Source organism: Protopterus annectens, chromosome 5.part0 (genome assembly GCF_019279795.1).
Source record: "Protopterus annectens isolate FY-2018-M chromosome 5.part0, PAN1.0, whole genome shotgun sequence".
NCBI lineage: Eukaryota > Metazoa > Chordata > Ceratodontiformes > Protopteridae > Protopterus > Protopterus annectens.
Genome location: NC_056735.1, coordinates 471,151,581 through 471,172,226, shown reverse-complemented (window position 1 = coordinate 471,172,226; position 20,646 = coordinate 471,151,581). Strand labels below are relative to the sequence as shown.

The following is a 20,646-nucleotide window of genomic DNA, read 5'->3' as shown; positions in this document are numbered from 1 at the left end:
TTTATCATATCCTCCATAAATATGTGTATTGCTCAACCAGTTCATGTGTAGGTACATAGTTTACAGCTGTAGCCTATGTTTTTATCTTCATTAATGTTATATCACGAAAAACGTGAAACTATCTCAGAATATTTCACAACACTGAGATATTATTTTCTGGTTTTATGATGTACAAAATAATGTTGTCTGCAAATAAAGCCAACTTTTCTTGATTTCCATACCAAATATATCCTTGAATTTCTAAGTCCCTTTTTTTCTTTGCCAGTGGTTTTAAATTTAATGCAAGTAACAAAGGGGAAAAAGGGCAGCCCTGCCTGTTTCATCTGTTCAGATGTACTTATAAAAAAGGAGCCCTCCCAGTGTTACTTTTGCATCCAATCCCTCAAATATCCTCCTAATTAACTTTATTACTGTATTGAAAAATCCAAATGCTTCCATTGCCCTACTCATAAAATCTCAGCTTACTCTGTTGAATGCTTTCTCTGTTTCAAGACCCACCAACAACAGCAGTATGTTCTTACATTCTGCTTCTCAATTGATCGTCATTGTTCTATTAATGTTGTTAAATGTTTGCATCCCTCCACAAAACCACATTAATTCATATCTTATCAATTGTGGCAAAACCTTTCCCTTTCTTTTAACCTTTATGTACATAAACACTTGATAATGATGGTTTAAAATTGAAATGCACCTATATGAAGCTGGATCTGATGATTATTTTACTGTTCTTAGGTAATACAGCCACCACAGCTTCTTTTCCAGGATGATGGTGCTTCCCCTCCTTTTAAAATGCTGTTAAATAAAACCTTACACATCTCTATCATTTGCTTCCCTCCTAGCTTCCAAACTTCCACTTGAATAACATTTATTCCTGGAATCTTTTCCTGCAAGTTGGTTATACATCACCATTTATATCCCATTTCCTGCTGTCTAAACTGTTGATTGCTGGGCCTCATTTACCTCTATCCTTGGCAAAAAGTCTTCCGCAAATATTTTCATTTGTGCTTTTTCTTGATTTCCCTATTTCTCTGCTTTATACATTTTTTCATAAAAGTTCTGAAACATCTCAAATACCTTTGCAGGATCTTTGGTTATTTTTATTTATTTTTTGTTATAAGCTCCCTAAGTTTGGCAATGACCCTTTCTACTTTCTGTTGCCCAGGTAGCTATGCTAGAACTTTTTGTGCTCTGGAATTATTATCAAAAGCAGTTGCTTAACAGCTGTCTTTCTAAACTCATGCATATTATCTGGGTGCTCCCTTATTTTCTCTTTAGCACTATACACTTGTGCCTCTTCTTGTTCTGTGAGATTCTCCTTATTCTGTGATACTTTAACCTTTACCAGCCTCTCTAAATAATTGTTTTATTTCTTAACCCATATCCCTTTTTCTTTTACTTCTGCCCAGTTTTTAAACTTCATTTTTATTTTATCCCACTCACTAGCTATAACTTCTGGCGTAATTTTGATTTGTCCTAATAACTCCAGAATAATTTCCACTACCCATTCCTTAAATTTCTCTCTTTTTAACAGGTATGTGGGGAAGCACCAGTGTTTAATTTCTACTCCATTACCCTACATTTTTATGTCAGTTATTATTGGCACACAATCTGAAATAATTATTGGATGTGTGCCAAAGTTCTGAATTAAATGCACATGTTCCTGTGAAATATAACTTCTGTCTAGTATAGCCCAGTTATGGTACCTTGGGGAATAATATGTAAATTCACTCCAAGTTCTGCTACTAAATTCATGCATTCCATACCAAATATTTTCATAACTTTCTTCAGAAATCTATGCTCATTTGTTATATTTTCCCTTCTAGGCCCCCAAATACTGTGATATTGTTCCAAACCAAATTGCAATCCCCAACTATAAGTATATTTCCCTGCTGAAAGCTAATTATTTCTCCAAAATGTTTTAAGCTCTATAATAGCACTTTTAGGTAGAATTTAAATGCATGCCAGCATAATCCTCATCCCTTGCCCAAAACCTTTTAATATCAGAAATCTACCATTACTATCTTCTTTGCCTCTACTATTAGTATTGGAGCTCTTCTAGCAATTAATATAAGTACTCCTCTTCATTTGTTCCTGATATCCATCCTGAATTCCTTCCTTTATCAAATTCACATGCTCACTACTTCCAAAGGTGACTCCTGTAGCACTGCTGTTTGCACTTGTTCCTTTTTAGCTATACCTTTGAGACCATTAACATTCCAAAATACTATGGAACGTGTTACCATTGTGATAAGAAGTCATTATTCCCACCTATTATATATGACAGCTTTTTTAAATGTCTATTTCCAACCATTGAGATGCATGCACCCACTGATGTTTGGCGGGTTGATCCTTTATACAGTTTTTTCTTATCATATCCATTTAAGCCTATGTCACATGTTACAAGACTTTTTGTTTTAATAAAAACCCTCAAAAGACCACACCCTAGAACATAAAGACAAAAAAACTATGTACATTTTGAAATAGTAACATTTAACCCTCCAAATAGACACAGTTGTCCCAAATAGACAGCTAGAAATACAGGCCTTTTCTAATGTAAAGCTGAAGTTATGCATGCTAAGATGTATGTCATTGCCTGTGTTCCTACTTAGAGTAATTGGTGTTTTATCTTTATTCCCCTCCCAGGTCTGAAAAAAATACCTTGCACGCTTTCAGAAAGCATTAACCTTTATCCTTAAAGAAGCCAATGTGTTGGCTTTCTTTTATTTTCCCATAATCAACGTGTCTCCATGGAAACTTAAAAAAACATGTAGCCAAACGCTGAAGGCTTCTAAAGACAAGCTAAAACATTTATTGCTAAATGAAAACTTCTCATTACATTCAGTGTTGTATTATTTATTGTTTCCACTTAAAATGTGTTATAGATAAAGCCAAGAGTTGTAATCCAGTCATTCACCTATCTGAAAGTCAGAGAAATCATATTGGCTCTATGTAGCTTTAGACCTGTGTAAATTTACACCCCCATTCCCCACCTCAAGAAGCCAAGGTTACAGTCCATTAAGTTAAACATGATTTTGTCTAGCTTTTTTCTCATTTTGCATTGTAAAGCCTACATTACTTAATAATGAAATTAAAGAAAGAAAAAAAAGAATCTGTTTACTTTAGTATCTTTATTACACACAACAATAACTAAAACTGCTTTATTATAAAACATGCAATTCATATCATGAAAAGTTTTAAAGAAATATTGTTAGGAACAGGAATTATTTTACTTATAGTTACCCTTTTCCTTTCTTTTCCCCTCCCCTTAGTGTCCTTTCAAACTTCAATGTCATAATGTGAGACAAATAACTTTCAATTACCCCCAAGTTTAATAAAGTCAGCAAATGTCCATTCTTTCCACTTTTTCTTGTACAGCCACATTTAACAAATGCAAGTGATGCTTTGTAAGCTCACATTTATTAACTAATTTTCATATTGCTGGTCTTCTAACTGCATCTCCATTTCTCATCTCCAGACTTTGGTTCAATTCGAAGTTGATTTCCATTCCTTCTAGTCAACTGCTGTGTTTTTCTCTCTCCTTCAAGCATTTTCCTTTGTAACATTGTGAAAGGTTTCACTGGCAAAGTCTCTCCATGTCCTTTATTATCACAAGAATGAGAAGCAAGAGTCCCCTTCTGCTTTATGGCTCATTTTTTGTTGGACAAACTTTTGTATTTCCTCCTTAGCCTGTTCTGCATCAAAAATGACTGATGCTGCTGGAAACAAAATATTATGAACACCTCCCTCCTAACATTCTTTGAATAGTGGGATAAATTTGTTAATCATTTTCCACAAACATTTTACTGTTTCCAACTTTTAATATGTTGCCCTTTTGCTAAAGTTTTGAAAGCATCAACTTTTTCTGCTGGTGGGATTACAGCATTACTAATACAGGTCTTTGTTGCTTCCTCATTGTCAGATTTGGAGAATACATTTGATGTGCTCCTTCAAATAACAAATCCTGCTGTGGAATACCAGTCCAGTTACTTATTTGTGCCTTCATAAAATTATTACAGTATGTTCTAGTTTCTCTGGTATGGCAGCAAATCTCAGCTATTCCCTGTGTGTTCATAGGATCATAGGAAGTTACTAGGCTAATGGCCCTGGGGCTCTTACAAGCCTAGCCAAGAGTTTATCCCCCAAAAAGAAACCTCAGTCAGCACCTGTCACCCCTGTCAGTGAGGGACACAGGTGGAACATCTGGAACAAATTTGTGGTTTCCCATCCACTCATCAAGGTTGCGCTTGAAGAGAGTCAGTGAGGTACTCTGTTTGACATGTACAGAAAGTCTATTCCTGAGCTGGGGAAGCCTGTGGGAGGCAAACCTGTCTCTCCAGCAGGTTTTGTTGATGTTGCATATTAGATTTAGGTCTTTTGAGCGGGTAATGGTCAAGGAGTTAGACTTATGGATATGGAGCATCTCTATTAGGACAGGGTCCAATATTGCCTTGTAGGTGAGGCACAGATCTCCTCTGAACAATCTATACAATACGGAGTAGAGTGATAGTGATTTGAGCCTGTCTGTATATGACAGGTGTTGGAGGCCATGGATCTCTTTCTGGGGTATTTCTGTGGTCTTTCCAGTTGGTGCAGGTGTTTGTAGAGGTACATACCAAACAGGACATTATACTCAATTATTGGCCTAAGGAGGGAGGAGTACAGAGAAGTAATAACCTCCTTTTTTTCTGGATGCAATCCCTATACTTCTGAGATGAACCAAGTAAAAGGCTTCTGTCCTCTAATTCTACCATTTTTGAAACATCTCTTCTTGAGCAGTCTCATACTCAGACAGTCTTTTCTTCATTTTGACCTCTGATTTTTGCCATTTTTTCAGCTCATCTGAATATCTGTTTAAAGGTCCTTCCATTTTTCCAGATTTTTTATTTGAGTTGATATACTCCTTTAGTGTTTCATTTATTTTAATCAGCTCTGAGCAGATTTGACCTATTTTTCCTCTAGATTACTAGAAGCCATGTCTTACACTTAAGCTAGAGCAAGAGTTGCTTTTTGCTGAACAGCTGCGGGATTATTCCCAGTCAGTGTTTTTTCTTCACCTTTTCCATTTATTTTTTTCAGGTTTTCTTAGTTTCTTCTTTGTTAGCATCCAGGCGATGTACTTCCTAACCAGTAACTGCATTTATTAAAAGTGGCAGAGCTCCTGGCCCTTGTCTTTCAGTTTCTTTTTTCACACTGGGAGTGCTGAAGTTAGGATGTTGTTCAATTTGCAGCCATCTTAGAAAGCCCCTCTTGTCAAACAGGTACTTAATACTATACTATCTGTTTAGCAGCACTACATTATAATCACTTTCATCTGTATTGGATGAATGAAATCCACTAATGCCTTATCCTTTATCATTTGGTAAACTTCCCAAGATTTATTTGGTTTTTAACTGTCTAGATTTTAATGGGTCATATACATCTTGTGAAGCAATGATGCTAGATATATTCCTTAAGTCTGCTAATGCATAGCTTAGTTGATGATTGTGAAGGTCCATTTTAGTTCTATAGACAACAAATGGTGGCATGAAATTAAAACACATGACTTTTTTTTAATTGTTATGCTTTTCTATTAACACATGCTTGGTGTGCCCTTATTAGTTGGCCGGTTTCACCCCACACACCACTCCCAATGCAGACAAATTAGTCAACAACTTACCTTCTTAGAATCATCCCTGCCATAGCCTCCCCCACCACAATTCACATTCATGAAATACCATATGGATACTTAAATAGCCAAGACTCTACTATTGTAATCATGCAGTGCAAGTAACAGACATACAGTTCAGACCTGAAGGAAAACAGCTTTTTTTCTGCATTTTTGTTTTGGTACTTGTAAATACTTCCAAATACTTATGGCAGTAAAATATGACAAGTATGTACAGATATCACTCAGTGAGTATCTGGTATCTTTGTAGTTCTTGTAGAGGTCTACCTGGATCTCAGCTGCCATACCACACCTTGCAAAGGCAAACTATTTGTAATATCCATGCACCTCCCTCATGTTCCATCATGTTGTCCCTACTGACTGACATCTCCAGTCACAGACTTGACTTATTGCACTGAAGACAGACTGTATACACTTTAATGGCACATTACTCAGCAAATTTGCATATGAAGTCCATAAATGAAGGAAAAAGTGATTCCACAGTGTTTTGAGTGTCTAATGCCTTCCCCTTCCTCTTCTATAAGTCTGGTACACCTAACATGACTTTGGCCAGTTTACTAGCTTCCTGAGCACCTGAGCAACAGAAAAATACAAGGATACTTACAAGCATGCACAAACACAAACACACACACACATGCACGCAATCATGCACGCACACACACACACGCACACACACACACACACACACACACAAACATACACACACACACACAAACACACACAAACACATACATGCTTGAGTGCATATAGACATACAACATGCTGTAAAGACAGGGCATATTGCTATTCTTCTCCAATCAGTGTCTTCTAAAGTACTGAATGTTTGCACTAAAGCTGTTCATCGATCCCTCATTGCGTTCCTTTCTTAAATCTAGAATAATCTTTGATTTGCTAAATTTATACCTCAGTGAACTCAGTTTTGTTTGATGTCACTGTAGATGGTAATAATGTGTTTATGTGTATTTTTTTTATTTGTTAGTGTTATTTTTTATTTATTTTTTTTGTGAATTGCTCTTTTTTAACAGTGCTATGTCATAATGAGCATAATAACTCAAAATTTTCAAATGCGAAATTACTTTAGCTAAAAGGTGTGCAAATTTAAATACAGTGTATGGGGGATCATGCTGATGGACATAATGCAATTATGTATATTACTTTTTTTTTTGAGATTTTTTGGTCCTTTACTCCTAAAATGTGCAGTTTGTTTGGCAGTCATTGGGGACTAAAGTCACTAAATAATGACATACATTTGTGTTTTAGACTTTATTGCCATCAGAAAATTCATTCTAACACAAATCCTGTTATTTAAGCAACTTTGTAATTATATAAGAACAATATTTAAAATTGGATCCTATTTTTTGAGCAGATGCTTCCCCCCTTTATTTATGCTTTATCCAGATTTCTTAAAATTGGTTCCTATTTTTGAACTGATGCTCTCCCCCTTTATTTTAGGCTTTATCCAGATTTCTTAAAATCGGTTCCTATTTTTGAACCAAAGTTCTTCCCCTTTATTTTAGGCTTTATCCAGATTTCTTAAAATTGGTTCTTATTTTTGAACCAATGCTCTCCCCCTTTATTTTAGGCTTTATCCAGATTTCTTAAAATTGGTTCCTATTTTTGAACTGATGCTCTTCCCTTTATTTTAGGCTTTATCCAGATTTCTTAAAATTGGTTCCTATTTTTGAAATGATGCTCTTCCGTTTATTTTAAGCTTTATCCAGATTTCTTGAGCTAAGACATCGAGAGATATGCAACCCTTTTCACTGCTGCTGCCGTGATCAATCAATCTCATTCTCTCTCTCACACTTGTGCTTCAGAAAAAGCATGCTAACACTATTCCTATTATTCAAGTGACTTTTACATTTTATAATAGCAATATGTTCCTATTTTGAGCCTTTGTCCCCATTTATTTTAGGCTTTATCCAGATATCTTGAGCTAAGAAGTCGAGAAGCATGCAGATGTCTTATCTGCTGCTGCTGCCTGTGCTCACTGCATCGCTCTTACTCTTCACACACTCTCCACTCTGTCTCTGTCTCTGTGTCTTTCCCTCTGTCACACACACACACACACACACACACACACACACACACACACACACACACACACACGCTCACACACTTCCGCATTCATGCATGCAAGCATGCATATACCACTCACACATGCAGACAGCAATGTAAACATACACACACACACAGACACACACACACACACACACGCACACACACACACACACACACACACACACACACACACACACACACACACACACACACACACACACACTTCCGCATTCATGCATGCAAGCATGCATATACCACTCACACATGCAGACAGCAATGTAAACACACACACACACACACACACACACACACACACACACACACACACACACACACACACACACACACAGTCACGCACACATTTTTTCTGTTTCATTTCTTTCTTACACTTGCTAAACATAAAAAAGACCTGCTTAGTGAGTGTTAAATAATAGTTCAGTCGATCTTGCTCCCATTCTCATGTACACATACATTCTCTGACACAGACATAAATACACAGATACTTTATTTTTTATTATTTTTAATTTTCTTCTTTTTTGTATGTTACACTTAGTAAACAGCAAAAGCCCTGCTTAGCAAGAGTAAAATAATTGCAACCATTAGGTTACTCTCAGTTTGAGCTTCACTGCGGCTAAATATGCTGCTGTGAAGTGGTGGTCTTGTTTTTCACTGGGCATTACCTGTAGATTAACACGCTGCTGGAGAACATTTGTTCTCCAGTCAGGGTGCAAATCTACCGGTCACCCATTCTTTAAAGAAAAGTAACATCTGCTATATCCAGTATAAAAATGTGATACTTTTATGTAAAAATGCACATTCAGCTGTGTGAGCCCATTTAAATGTCCACAAGGAGCTGACTTATCCCACCTGTGTTATTCCATATTCTAACACAACTTCAAAATAAGTTGATGGGGCAACTACAGTAACAGACAGAAACTTGTAAGCTGCAGAAAATAAATGTCGGAATCTTGTGAAGGATAGTAGACTTCACCAGTCCTATGATAGACATTTCAAAGGACTGTAGTGCCTGCCATTATAGTAATAAGTGCTTCCATCTTTACAGATATCTGTCATTGAACTAATGTAGTTTGCTATCCTTTATAGAATGCCAACATTTATTTGAAATAGATTTTTGAAAAGAAAAACAAAAGCTGCATTTCAATAAGCAGTGACTGTTAAATACATTTACTTGATGATTTGCTTTATTACATGTGTTAGAATGGCCAGGTGAGATACCATCTGTAGAGTGAGATATGAGAATGATGTTACCATGCTAAATATCTCATTAACTATGCTAAAGGCTTGCTGATATAATGTAACAGTGATTTCTTTATTCATGTCAGCGCTCACATTCCTTTGTCTTTTTTTGCAGTTGTTCTACAGGTATGCAGCCTGGTGTTGTACCCAATCAAATTTATTGAGTCAGTCAACCTGAATATATACCACGAATTCAACTGGGGATATGGACTTGCTTGGGGAGCCACCATTTTCTCCTTTGGCGGTGCCGTACTTTACTGCTTAAATCCTAAAAATTATGAAGATTACTACTAAATTCAGAAGAGGAGACTTGTGTATAGTTCATATTCTATATTTTCTAATCTGCTATTCTACAGACTACTGATGGAGAGTCCAGTAATCAAAATATTGAAATCAGCACCCCCAAAAGTGGCTCAACAAAACTGACCAGTGTTTCATTTATTTCATTAAAATTAAAAACTAAATCAGTTTGTATAACAAATACTCTAGAGAACATGCAAAGATTTTTTTTTCAAAATTGTGTAAAGCATATAAGAAAAAAATGTATTTGGCAGGATGAATATATTGCTTGGCACCTTTGCCTGAAAGATCAATAATGTTGGCTTAGGCATTATATTCTTAAACTGAATTAACAACACTGTTACAAAGGAACTATATTTGCCAGTATCAGCTGCAGAAGACATATGGAAAAAGATGGCTGTTGACCATAGGCTGTTATTTTATAGGAATGGTAAACAATATAGAAAACACTGGATTTTCATGGCCTAGCAGTATGTTTTGTTATACACACTGGATATCTACAGTCATTGTTGGCAGAATTGAAGAGAACCAGAATCTTTAAAGACATACACTTCTGCCGCTGGGTCAGAAATGTGAACCAGCATGCGTGTTATACACTATGATAAGAAAGTTTTACAAGACTGCAAGCTGTATCTGAACAGCTACAAGCTACTGCTATGTACTTCCATCACTGTGGAGATTCTGGACTGCATACATTTCTGATACTGCAGAAGACTGCAACATTAGCTCTCAGTTTGATAGGCAGTGTTATGTTAGAAAAGGCACAGAGTAAACAGATGGTTTAATAGCTAAATGAAGAAGACAGAAGAGTCTATGTGCCCATGTTACAGGATCAGTTAAAATCTTGATGCATAGTTTAATATGTTGAACTGTCATCCATATTAGTTTTGTGTTTGGAGTTCTAGGTTTTATTTCTTTGGCCCGTAAAGTACTTTATATGTTCTAGTGGTGATTTTAACCATTGTGAAAATTGGACTAACACACACACAGTACAGAAATGAAATGATTGTGTTAGTGTCACTATATGATGTACCTATTTCAGTGTTCTTATAAAAGCAGTGACTTACACATAGACATAAATCAATGGATTTTGTAGCTAAGGAAGTAACAGTTAAAAGAAGTAGACACTTTTAGCAGTGTGGTTTGTAAACATTTTTAGTAATCAGATCTAAACACTAGAATTTGGACATGGCACCAAATTGGTAAAAAGCATGTTGAAAGTAATATCGTTTGCTACTGTAACACTGAGTCATTTATCATCCTATCTCTAAAGACAGAGCTGCATTTTTTCCTTCAATGTTCAGGTATGTGAACAAGCATTGTTTCTCATCACATGACTATCTGTAATCAAAATCATGCATCAAAACAAGCTTCACCATATTACTTGAGCAGTATAATAGCCTTAAGGACAACTATCAAATAACAATGACAATGTCTACATTTGTTTAGTATCATGTCTGATAAAACATGTTTCCCTGTAGAGTGTTATGAATGCTACATTGACTTACTGTATGTATATGAACAATTCTAACTGAAGCATTTTTTTATCACAAGTTTCTGGTTATATTTTTTTTCACAAATCTATGATGTCTTTGCCGCATGAAATGCAGAATAATCAGAGGCGGAGTGCTCGTATCTTGCTTATTGAATTTGTTGTTGCATTCTTTGAGTTCAGGAAGTAGAACATTCTAGATATGGAAGGAAAGACTGGCCAAGGATCATTAAAGGCACAAGGATAACAGGTTTAAGGAAATTAAGAAAATGCCTGTATATAACATTCACTATCATGGAGTCTGATATATTCTGCAAGGTTTACTGTTTAACCTTTTTCAACAAAAGGTGAAAAAAGTAACTGCGCAGTACAGTCTCCAATATCCAAGGTCAGGTAGCACTAGCAGCATTCTGTCATTTGTCATGCCATTGTTCTTTCTTGTGGCTGGAGGACCTTATGCCAGTATCCGGAAGTGGATGTCCTGATGTTTCCTAGTCCAGTGAGTAGTACCTATAACATGACCCCTGCATTGTTTCTTTTGCAAAGTCCCTACAAAAACCTTTCTTTTAATAACTGCAGTATGTGACATTTAAGACATAAATTAGAAAATGCTATGTGTTTAAATATAAATGATATATTATGGATTAGCATGTAATAGAATATTATCAAATGATTAATTCATGTACCATTAAGTGAAGTTACAGCACAAGGCTAGCAAGGTAATTTATTCAGACTGTATTTTTGTACAAAATGTGCACACTAATATTTACCTATATCCCTACTAAGCCTAATACTGTGCCTAGAGATTTTATCTGTATTCAAAAACAAATACATTTACAGATCTTTCATGCTTTTGTATTTTTTCTGAGCTTTTAATATATTTATTTTTCCAGCAATGCAGTAACCTATTACTCGAATAAATGCAACAGACTTGGTTCATTGCTTGCCATAAGAGTTTGGGGAGTGGGTATTTTGCGTCTTTTGACAAACTCATTGTAAAAGACACAAATCCTTTAATTTCATTGTCTTGTGCATTGCTGTTTTGTTATGCCTATACAGTTGTATATGGACTCATTTAGGACAGAATTATTTCTTTGTGGTCTGTGTGTTTACTTGCACACTATACAGTAGTCCTGTGCTGTTGGTGATTGTTAGCAGTACTGTTTTACCCATTTGCTTATCTATTTCTGCCTTTACACTTGCATGATTCTACATATATGATAGGAGGATTATTCACCAATTATGTCACCGTATTTTGTGTAATTTGTCACATGGTGCAACTTGCTTCAAAGGACAATGTTGGTGACAGTATGATGTGTGATTCCTCAAACTTAAACTGCCAAAATATTTCTCTGTGTGTGTGTGTGTGTGTGTGTGTGTGTGTGTGTGTGTGTGTGTGTGTGTGTGTGTGTGTGTGTGAGCTTGTGTGTGAGCTTGTGTGTGTGTGTGTGTGTGTGTGTGTGTGTGTGTGTGTGTGTGTTTGTGTGTGTTTGTGTGTGTTTGTATTTGTTTTTGTTTGTACGAACTGCCTAAATGTGTTTGTGTATGTGTTTGCCTGTGCATAAATCAGTTTCAAATGAACGAGTAAATGAAAGTTACAGCAGCAGTTGTTTTCTTCTCTAGTATGTCTGTAGCAGTAGCTGCCAAGATAAACAGCTATACAAATTCATTCTAGATTAAGAACAGTGTGATATGTTGTATATTTACTATCCTTTAAAATTTGTCTTGATATAGTCATTACTCAGGAGAGTGTATAGGTGATATATGATGTCGAATGATGGTTGATTATCTAACATCTCTGTCTTACTGAATCAAGTTCTGGCTTAATTATAGACCTCTGGTCTCTGTATTGGGCAGTTATGCATATTCTGCCCATCTCTGCTTTAGATTTCACAAAGTAGTCTGTTAACTCTCTCTCTCTCTGTATATATATATATATATATATATATATATATATATATATATATATGTTGTAGTTCCCTTTGGCTTGTGACCCGCACCATGGCTGAAAAGAATTAGATGTTTAAACTAGCCCTGCTTGAAAACAATACAAAATCATTTAATTTAACTGCCATCACTTAATAAAATGTTAATGTAGTGTCCATCCCGTACATTATAAACAAAGGTTTTTGTTTAGTGTGGGTTTGTGTTTGGTTTTGTGCGTGTATGTGTGCACCTGTGTAACTTTTAACAAATGAATAAAATTGAAAACTGCCTTAATTAGCAGGGCAAATGGAATGAACCCTCAAAACTGTACTGGGCCATTTTTCTTCCACTTCTCTGTAGTAGTAACAGATGGATTTTGAACATTGAGTTCTGTATGCAAAGGTAAATGCTATATTTCAGAGTTTATCAGCATTTTGGAAGATGCAGTAAAATGCTTAACACTAAAAGAACATATAATTGACCTGTTTAAGGAAGCCTGACAGGTTTTCTAACATTTGCTTGATCTCGAGGGTAGAATTAAAGGGACTGCAGCAAAATGCCACAGAGTGTCAGGGATAGTGGGTGAAAGAAAAGTGTCAAAGAAGCTGAAAATTTAGGTGTACAAGCAGTGTTACAACCAGTACTGCTGTATGGTTCTGAAACAAGGACAGTGAAAGCAGAGCAGCTGAGGAAGCTAGAGGTGATGGGGATGAAGTACTTGAGGTGGGTGGTAGGATGCACAATGTGGGACAGATGAAGAAATCAGGACATTAAAGCAGAAGACCAAGTAGTTCCAACTGCAGGAAAGGCAAAAGAGAACAGATTACAGTGGTTTGGGCACACTTGCAATAAAGCAGAAGACAATTCGACAAAGAAGGTTTGGGACAGAGAGGAAGAAGACAAGAGGAAATGAGGGCACCTAGCAAAGAAATGGATTGTATGAGAGAAGGCCTGTGACAGTCAGGCATGAGTGCCAAAGAAGGAGAGTGGCACTGGATCAAGAGAGATGGTGACAGTTGATGTAGCACCCTGGCCCCATATAGAAAATGGGAAAACGAGGAGTGCTGCTGATGATGATGATGATGATGATGGCATCCTGGCAGCATTCCATATCATTGACCAGCAGTAAGTTACAGGAGAAGAATTCATACCGATCTTTTCTTACTTCACAAGTAAGATATTAAGGGACATGTACCTCCTGTTTAAACATTCTGTTTAACATGATGATCAGTAGTACAGCATTAGAGATGTGATATGCAGTTTTATGGTTGTATTGACTTAGACAATTGCAAGAAATATGCAGGAAGCATGATGTGAGCTGATTACATTGTCACTGATGTCACTGACAACAGTGAACAAACTTGTAATTCTGCAGTAGAGTAAGCAAAAATAAATAAAATTACATTCCTGATTTGACTGACTTCAAAGGACTTTGCAACATCATGAGTACCACCATCACAGTTAACAAGTGAGGAACTTCCAAGGTTTAAAACAAGACTTGTATTTTCAAGGTTTGTTAAAAAATGTTGACCCAGTTCATCTCTGTGCAGACATATATCCTCTCAACACATGTATTTATTTATTTATTTAACATTTGTTTACCAAGAAAGTCCGACTGGGTCCAGAACCCATTTCCAGCAGATGCCTGAGGAGAAAAGCTCCACTGATACTTGAAAGTTGACACAATTTACATGAACAAGATAACAGCAAGTATTAATACACACAGTAATATGTAATGAATACAAAATATGTACAGAGAGGTAGATAGAATAATAAAACATATACTAGATAGGTGATACTACATTAAAGTAATGTAGATTGCATTTTTTTTGTTTATACATACATATATATATATATATATATATATATATATATATGTATATATATATATATACATATATATATATATATATATATATATATATATATATATATATATATATATATATATATATATATATATACACACACACACACACACACACACACACACACACACACACACACACACACACACACACACATGCATATCAGGTAGGATTAAGGTAAAGAGTGAGGGTCAGGCCGAGGGTCAGAATATTAGAAGCAAATAGATGCCTAGAAGAATAGTAAAGTAGGCTGGGGAAGTAAGGATGTAGAAATATGTAAAGTCTCTTAATCCAATATGTTAGTGGTTAGTGGATGAAGTTCATGTTTTAGGGATAGAAGGGAAATCTGCTAGAGAGTGAATGGAGTTCACCTGTTAGGGAAAGAGTAGGGGCAGGTCTGATTACATAGAAAATGTTTTTTTAGGGTGTGTTTGAAGTTGTTAAAGCTCTCAATGATAGAATAAAATGGTAAAACAGATGCATTTGGATCACCATAAGAAGCTTGTGGCAGGTATCTGTATGAATGATACTGTAACATTAGTATTCAGGGAAACACAGGTTGGCATTCTTTGCTTCATTTAACACAATTACTAAAAGGTTTACATACCAAATTTGAGCATTGCAGTCCTAATCTGTCATTGTTACTGAATAACTGCAGCTATCAGCTAGAGACTGAGATTTTTTTTTTTTGTGGGTTATGGTGTCAGATAGAGTACTTTTGACAGTACAGCCACTTTGTTAAATAAAGTTGACTTACTGACTGGCCATAGTGGTTTATGAAGTGTTCTGTCATTTGCTGGTCTGCAGATGTACACTCAGTATCCTGAAGGTATTATGTGTAGAGATGGTAGCTTTTCTGTCAGATCTGAGCAGGTATCAATGTGTCACAGTTAGTACAGATGGTGCAATATCACACTGGCAGTGAGGCAGGTGTGGATATTAGTTTGATAAAATTCACATGAAACACTCCTTCCTGAAAAAAAAAAAGTACTACAGACTGTTAAACATAGTTGTGCCCTTGATGACAGACAAATTTATATGAGTTATGGAACTGTCAAATACAGACAAATGAGAAACTTTTTTATACCTTTTTTGAGCTTTTGAAAAGTTAATATGTTTCAGAGTATGTTTTTCTTATTTTTTTCAAAATAGCATCCTTGCTTGCATGGTTTTGTAAATAGATACACTCAGTACATACTTGCATATTCCATTTTCTTTGTACTTAGTTCCCCAGTTTAAGTCTTACTTGACTGCCTGAGAAGCTTCGCATTCCCCTTAATGCTGAGCAATAGTTTTGCATGCTGTTTATTTAAAATGAAAGATGATATGCATTTCTTCTTTGGCTTTCTTGATTTTGCTGTAAGGTATTTCTGATTTGACCAGAAAATTAAGCCGTACTCTGTAGCATGATGCATGCAAGAAAAAAAAAATCTTACAGGAGTGTAGACTCTGTCCCCAAGCCAAACCAGTGGATTTCTAACCCATTAGCAACACTGCTGGACAGCATGCTGGGTACATTCATGAGATATCGTCTGCCATAGTAGATATTAAATTTCATCTTCCTGATGTAGTAATACCTGAAGTGAAAACTAAGAATACTGTATTATGAGTCAAATAATAACAGGTCTTTGAAACCACCCATTAAAAACTCAGTGTGTAATATGCATAAGCTGCAAAGCATCTTTGAAGTTTACCCTAGAGCTAATTTATTGTAATGTAGCAATATATATATATATATTTTCTGTTAAACATATTTCTTTGCAGACTTTCAATGAACTCCAACACATAGTCTTAGCACATGTCCGTAAACTGGCAGTATCCTGCTTGTTCTAAACTACTGGGATTCGAGTGATGACAAGTGTACCTCTCTGTCCAGTCACATGCTTTCCAGCTGATGGATCAGATTACAGATGTAACAACATACATAAAATTTACTCAACAGTGTTTCTGAAAGTTGTTTCTTAGGAACTGCACTTGGTATATACTGTTCATCTTTGAAGGCATTTTGTGTCAATTTTTCATGAAAGAGATAAAAGAATACACTCTCACCCTGGCCATTGGTTTTGTTATTGAACCATTTTTGTCTCTGGCCTTTTCCTCTGATCATTTGTGATCCCTTCATAAAGGTAAGTGAGTTATACACATACATTTAGAAATATTATTAAATTTATTTAAAAATTCATGCATACGTCACTTTCTATGATCCTAACATTTAGTCCATCTTCACATCTTAATAAATGTCCATCTATGCTTCCACTATGAGTAGACAAAACTGAATGCACTGAGGAGCAGAATCTTGAAACTGCATTTGTGAAAAAAAAAAAAAAAGTAACAGCAAAATACAACCTCCCGGGTTGAGGACAATGAAGCCATGCTTAAATATGTGCTGTTGTGATTTAAGCTTCCCACACCCCTGAATATATGTAAAGCAACTCTACAGTCACACCACCTCAAAGAATGGGGAAATTCCACTAAAAATGTCATTATTGCTGGCGGAACTTGTTAACTGATTTCCAGTGGGGGGACTGCAGTCATTGACAGGTTGAACCTCGAGTAGCTGAAATTAGAGAGTTCAAACTTCACCCAACCGTAGGATACCCATCCATCTACACTGATGGTAAGGGGCCAATTGGATGCTACAGCTTGTAGTATGGGGTAAGCCACTTTGCAGTATTAACTTCTGTTCATGTTCATTTTTCTCCTGTGTTTTACAAAAAAAAAAAAAAAAAAAAAAGAAAAGAAAACAGCAGCAAAATACAACTCCCAGGTTGAGGACAATCATGCTAAGTATGTGCTGTTGTGTGATACCAGATAGTTGATGGTTGACCTTGTATATTAAATACATTTAGTCGTCTTGAGCAGATCAACATGCTCAGCCTCCTGAACTAAATACCCTGAAACTCCTGCTATTGTTGAAGGGAAGAACGACTCTCAACCTTATGAAGATATTTCAGACAGCGGAGATCCTAGTTGTCTTAGTATACTTCCTTTGTGTGACCTTGGAATCTGCAGAAAGACAACCTCTGGGATGACACAGCCTGACTTACTTGTCTTTCTTAAGTCACTGTGTTCCCTTAAATAAGTTAAACTGAGATTTCATGTTGCCTGTATTATTTTTGGTTGCCAACCTATCTGTTACACTTACAAATATTACATTTGTGCCATTTATTGTCATTCCATTATATCTGCTGAAAAAACTCACCAACATTGCTGACTTACTGCTTGTCCTCATATGTATGGTGGTCTCACTTAGTCATCAGTTCAGTGCAGAGACTAACTTGTAGTGGATAAGACTCCTGTTTGCTGCCATAACTGTTTCAGAAGCCAGTCTGTAAACTGTCTGGTTTTCTAAAAAAAAAGCCCTCTGTTAGACAGTAGCCTGCCTCTGTCAAATCTGTTTATACTCTTTTAGCTAATTCCTCTAATGATGGATCTCTTTTCCATTCAGAATTCTTAAAATTAAACACACACAGACACACACACACACACACACACACACACGCACGCACGCGCACACACACACAAATACACAGAATTACAAATGAAAAAATTAGTAGAACTAGCTTTCAGGTAGGAGCATGCTATTTCATCGCTAGCTAAATGCTTGAATAGCAGCAGATGACCATAATTCCAGTTCATCAAAGAAGAATGCAGGGCACAGAATCTATTTTTTTTTTTTTTTTGTGCTGAAGCTACATGGAACTGCTCTAGGAAGCCTGATTGGATCAGTTTGCTACTAAGTGAGGTAAGAGCTTAGAGTGTGAGATGCTACGTTGGGAACTGCACCAAGTGGTAGATGAACCAGTTATGGCCCTTCCTCCTGCAAATGAGGCATATGCTGGTCTTGCCCTAAAATCACTTATCAGTGAACAAATACATACTAGACTGATTTCTACAGCCATTTTCCATGTACCATGTTCTCTTTTTCTATATAATAAACAGTCCACTGTTCTGTATCTTTCTTAGTAAGCATTGCTTTGTGTGTACAGGAAAGCTTTCATTTTGAATGACAGTGCCCTTTGGTTGAAAAAAATATTTACTATTGCACCTTCTGTCACATTGTCAGGCCAGGGCACAGACAGCTCAATTTTTTGATCTGTGTGCCATCCTGAGGGTTCCAGTAAATAGGCTGACAACAGTGCACCAGAAATACTTCAAGCTGGAGCCACACATTTGTGTATCATTGCTAATAACTGTAACCACAGCTGTCTTCCATTGAAGTTCAAATTGTGCTTAATCCCTGTGCAGTATAGAAATGAGCTTATACATAGGAGTTGAAATGTCAAATAGCAATAAATAGTGAAATGGAAATGTGCTATTAACAGTAGCTGATAAAAAAACTATACTTGGTTAACACTAGATATATTCAAAAATAAGAATAAAATGGCATCTTGTCAGAGAGCTGACAGTTTTGTATAATATTTACTTAAATGCATACACAAACACTCCTTAGCTAAGTCAATCAGCAAAACAGATGTCCATGCAGTATGTATATTAATTGTAAAGGCAGTAGATGCCAAAAAAGGAGCATCCCAGCACTGAGCCTTGAGGGACTCAACTAATGACTGGCCTTTTTGTAGAGATAGACTGCTCTATCCTAACTTCTTGGATCCTATCTTTAGCCAGTTGGCTATCCAGTGGGTAACACAGGGGTTTATATCTAATTTCTTGAGTTTGTCTACAATGCCCAAATGAGGGTATATTTTTGAATACTATCGTCAGGTCAAGGTAAGCAGTATACACCATTTTGCCCTTGTTCTTTCCTTTGGTGACCTTCTCAAAGAAGTCCACGAGGTTGAGTAGGCATGATCAGCCTTTGGTAAAGCTACACTGGGGTGGATATGATGTCAGAAATTTCTTATGTCATTTTTTTATAATTTCCATGATAATTCTTTCATGGCTTGATTATGAGACCAGTCAGACTTATGAGTCTTTTAGTTACACTGGTTCATAGATAACTTGCCCTTGTGCAGAGGGATGACTGTTGCAGTTCTCCACTCACTTTATATGAAGCCTGCCTGAGGGCTATGGTTAAATAGTGATTCTATTGGTCATGATAGATCATGTTTCATGATATTAAGTAGGCTTCCTGGGATATCATTAGGGCCCATTGATGCAGTGTTCTTGGCTTGGAGGGTCCATTGAGGACATTTTCCTAGTGATAAGTGGGGAAACTATGGTTGAGGGTGTTTCCAGAAAGTGTTTGGGGGGGTTAATTTTGAGCTAAATTTGCCAGCCAGCCTGACAAACTTCCACTCACTAGCAAGGCCATGGTACAAGCCAGGTAAGAACCACTATCCTGCCTCCTAAGATGGACATGCCAATTCTCTCTACTTGTACCATCAAGTGCCTGTACCACTAGTTGAACTTGGGTCAGCTGGGCTGTAGTCATGACTTTACCCTGTATACCACTGGCACAGGCTTCTCAAACAATTTTTATGCATACCTCTCAATGATAACAAATCTCTCCGATTTTACCATTTTTTTGAGGTCCAAATGAGGGGCAATTGACTTACTGATGTGCAGTAAATCCACCAGTGATTGCTTAGAGCATGTCTTGTGTGCATGTCACAGATCACCTCTTAACAATCTGTAGGATCCTGAGTGTAGTGATAGGGCTTTGAGTCGGTCCATGTAGGACATACTGTTTAGGCCTTGTATTCTTTTAGTAAGGTATCTCTGTGAGTATTCCAGTTGTTGCAAGTGTCTGAACAGATACTTGCCAAAGGGGGCAGTATACTCAATGACTGGGCTAATGGGATTGAGTAAAGGGAGGCAATGACATCCCTAGATCTAAATACAATCCTTTTGTTTTTAAGCTGTGCAACACAGAAGAGCTGTCTTGTGACAGTGGGCACATATTGGTCAAAAAGTTTGGTCACTGTGCATATAAGTTCTGAAATCCCAAACAACTGTGTCAACCTTTAGGAGAATATTGTCAGTGTGGCAGTTCCCCAGGATACATGACTTCCCAAATAGTTTGATAATATATTTTTGGCATTGAGCTTCAGTCCATGATTTTGGTACTAGATATTTATATGGAAGAAACCTTCCTGCAGGATGGTTAAATCCATTTG

General features: G+C 36.5%; 1 protein-coding gene across 1 annotated transcript in view; it reads left to right on the top strand.

Annotated features, from left to right (window-relative positions):
• Positions 1-11,621, top strand: part of TMEM47 (transmembrane protein 47) — a 662,113-nt gene extending 650,492 nt beyond the window's left edge. The window contains exon 3 of the mRNA XM_044072405.1: positions 9,099-11,621. Within this exon, the coding sequence (XP_043928340.1) occupies positions 9,099-9,277 (179 nt within the window). The 3' untranslated portion in view covers positions 9,278-11,621. The remainder of the gene's footprint in view (positions 1-9,098) is intronic.
• The last annotated feature ends 9,025 nt before the right edge of the window (positions 11,622-20,646 follow it).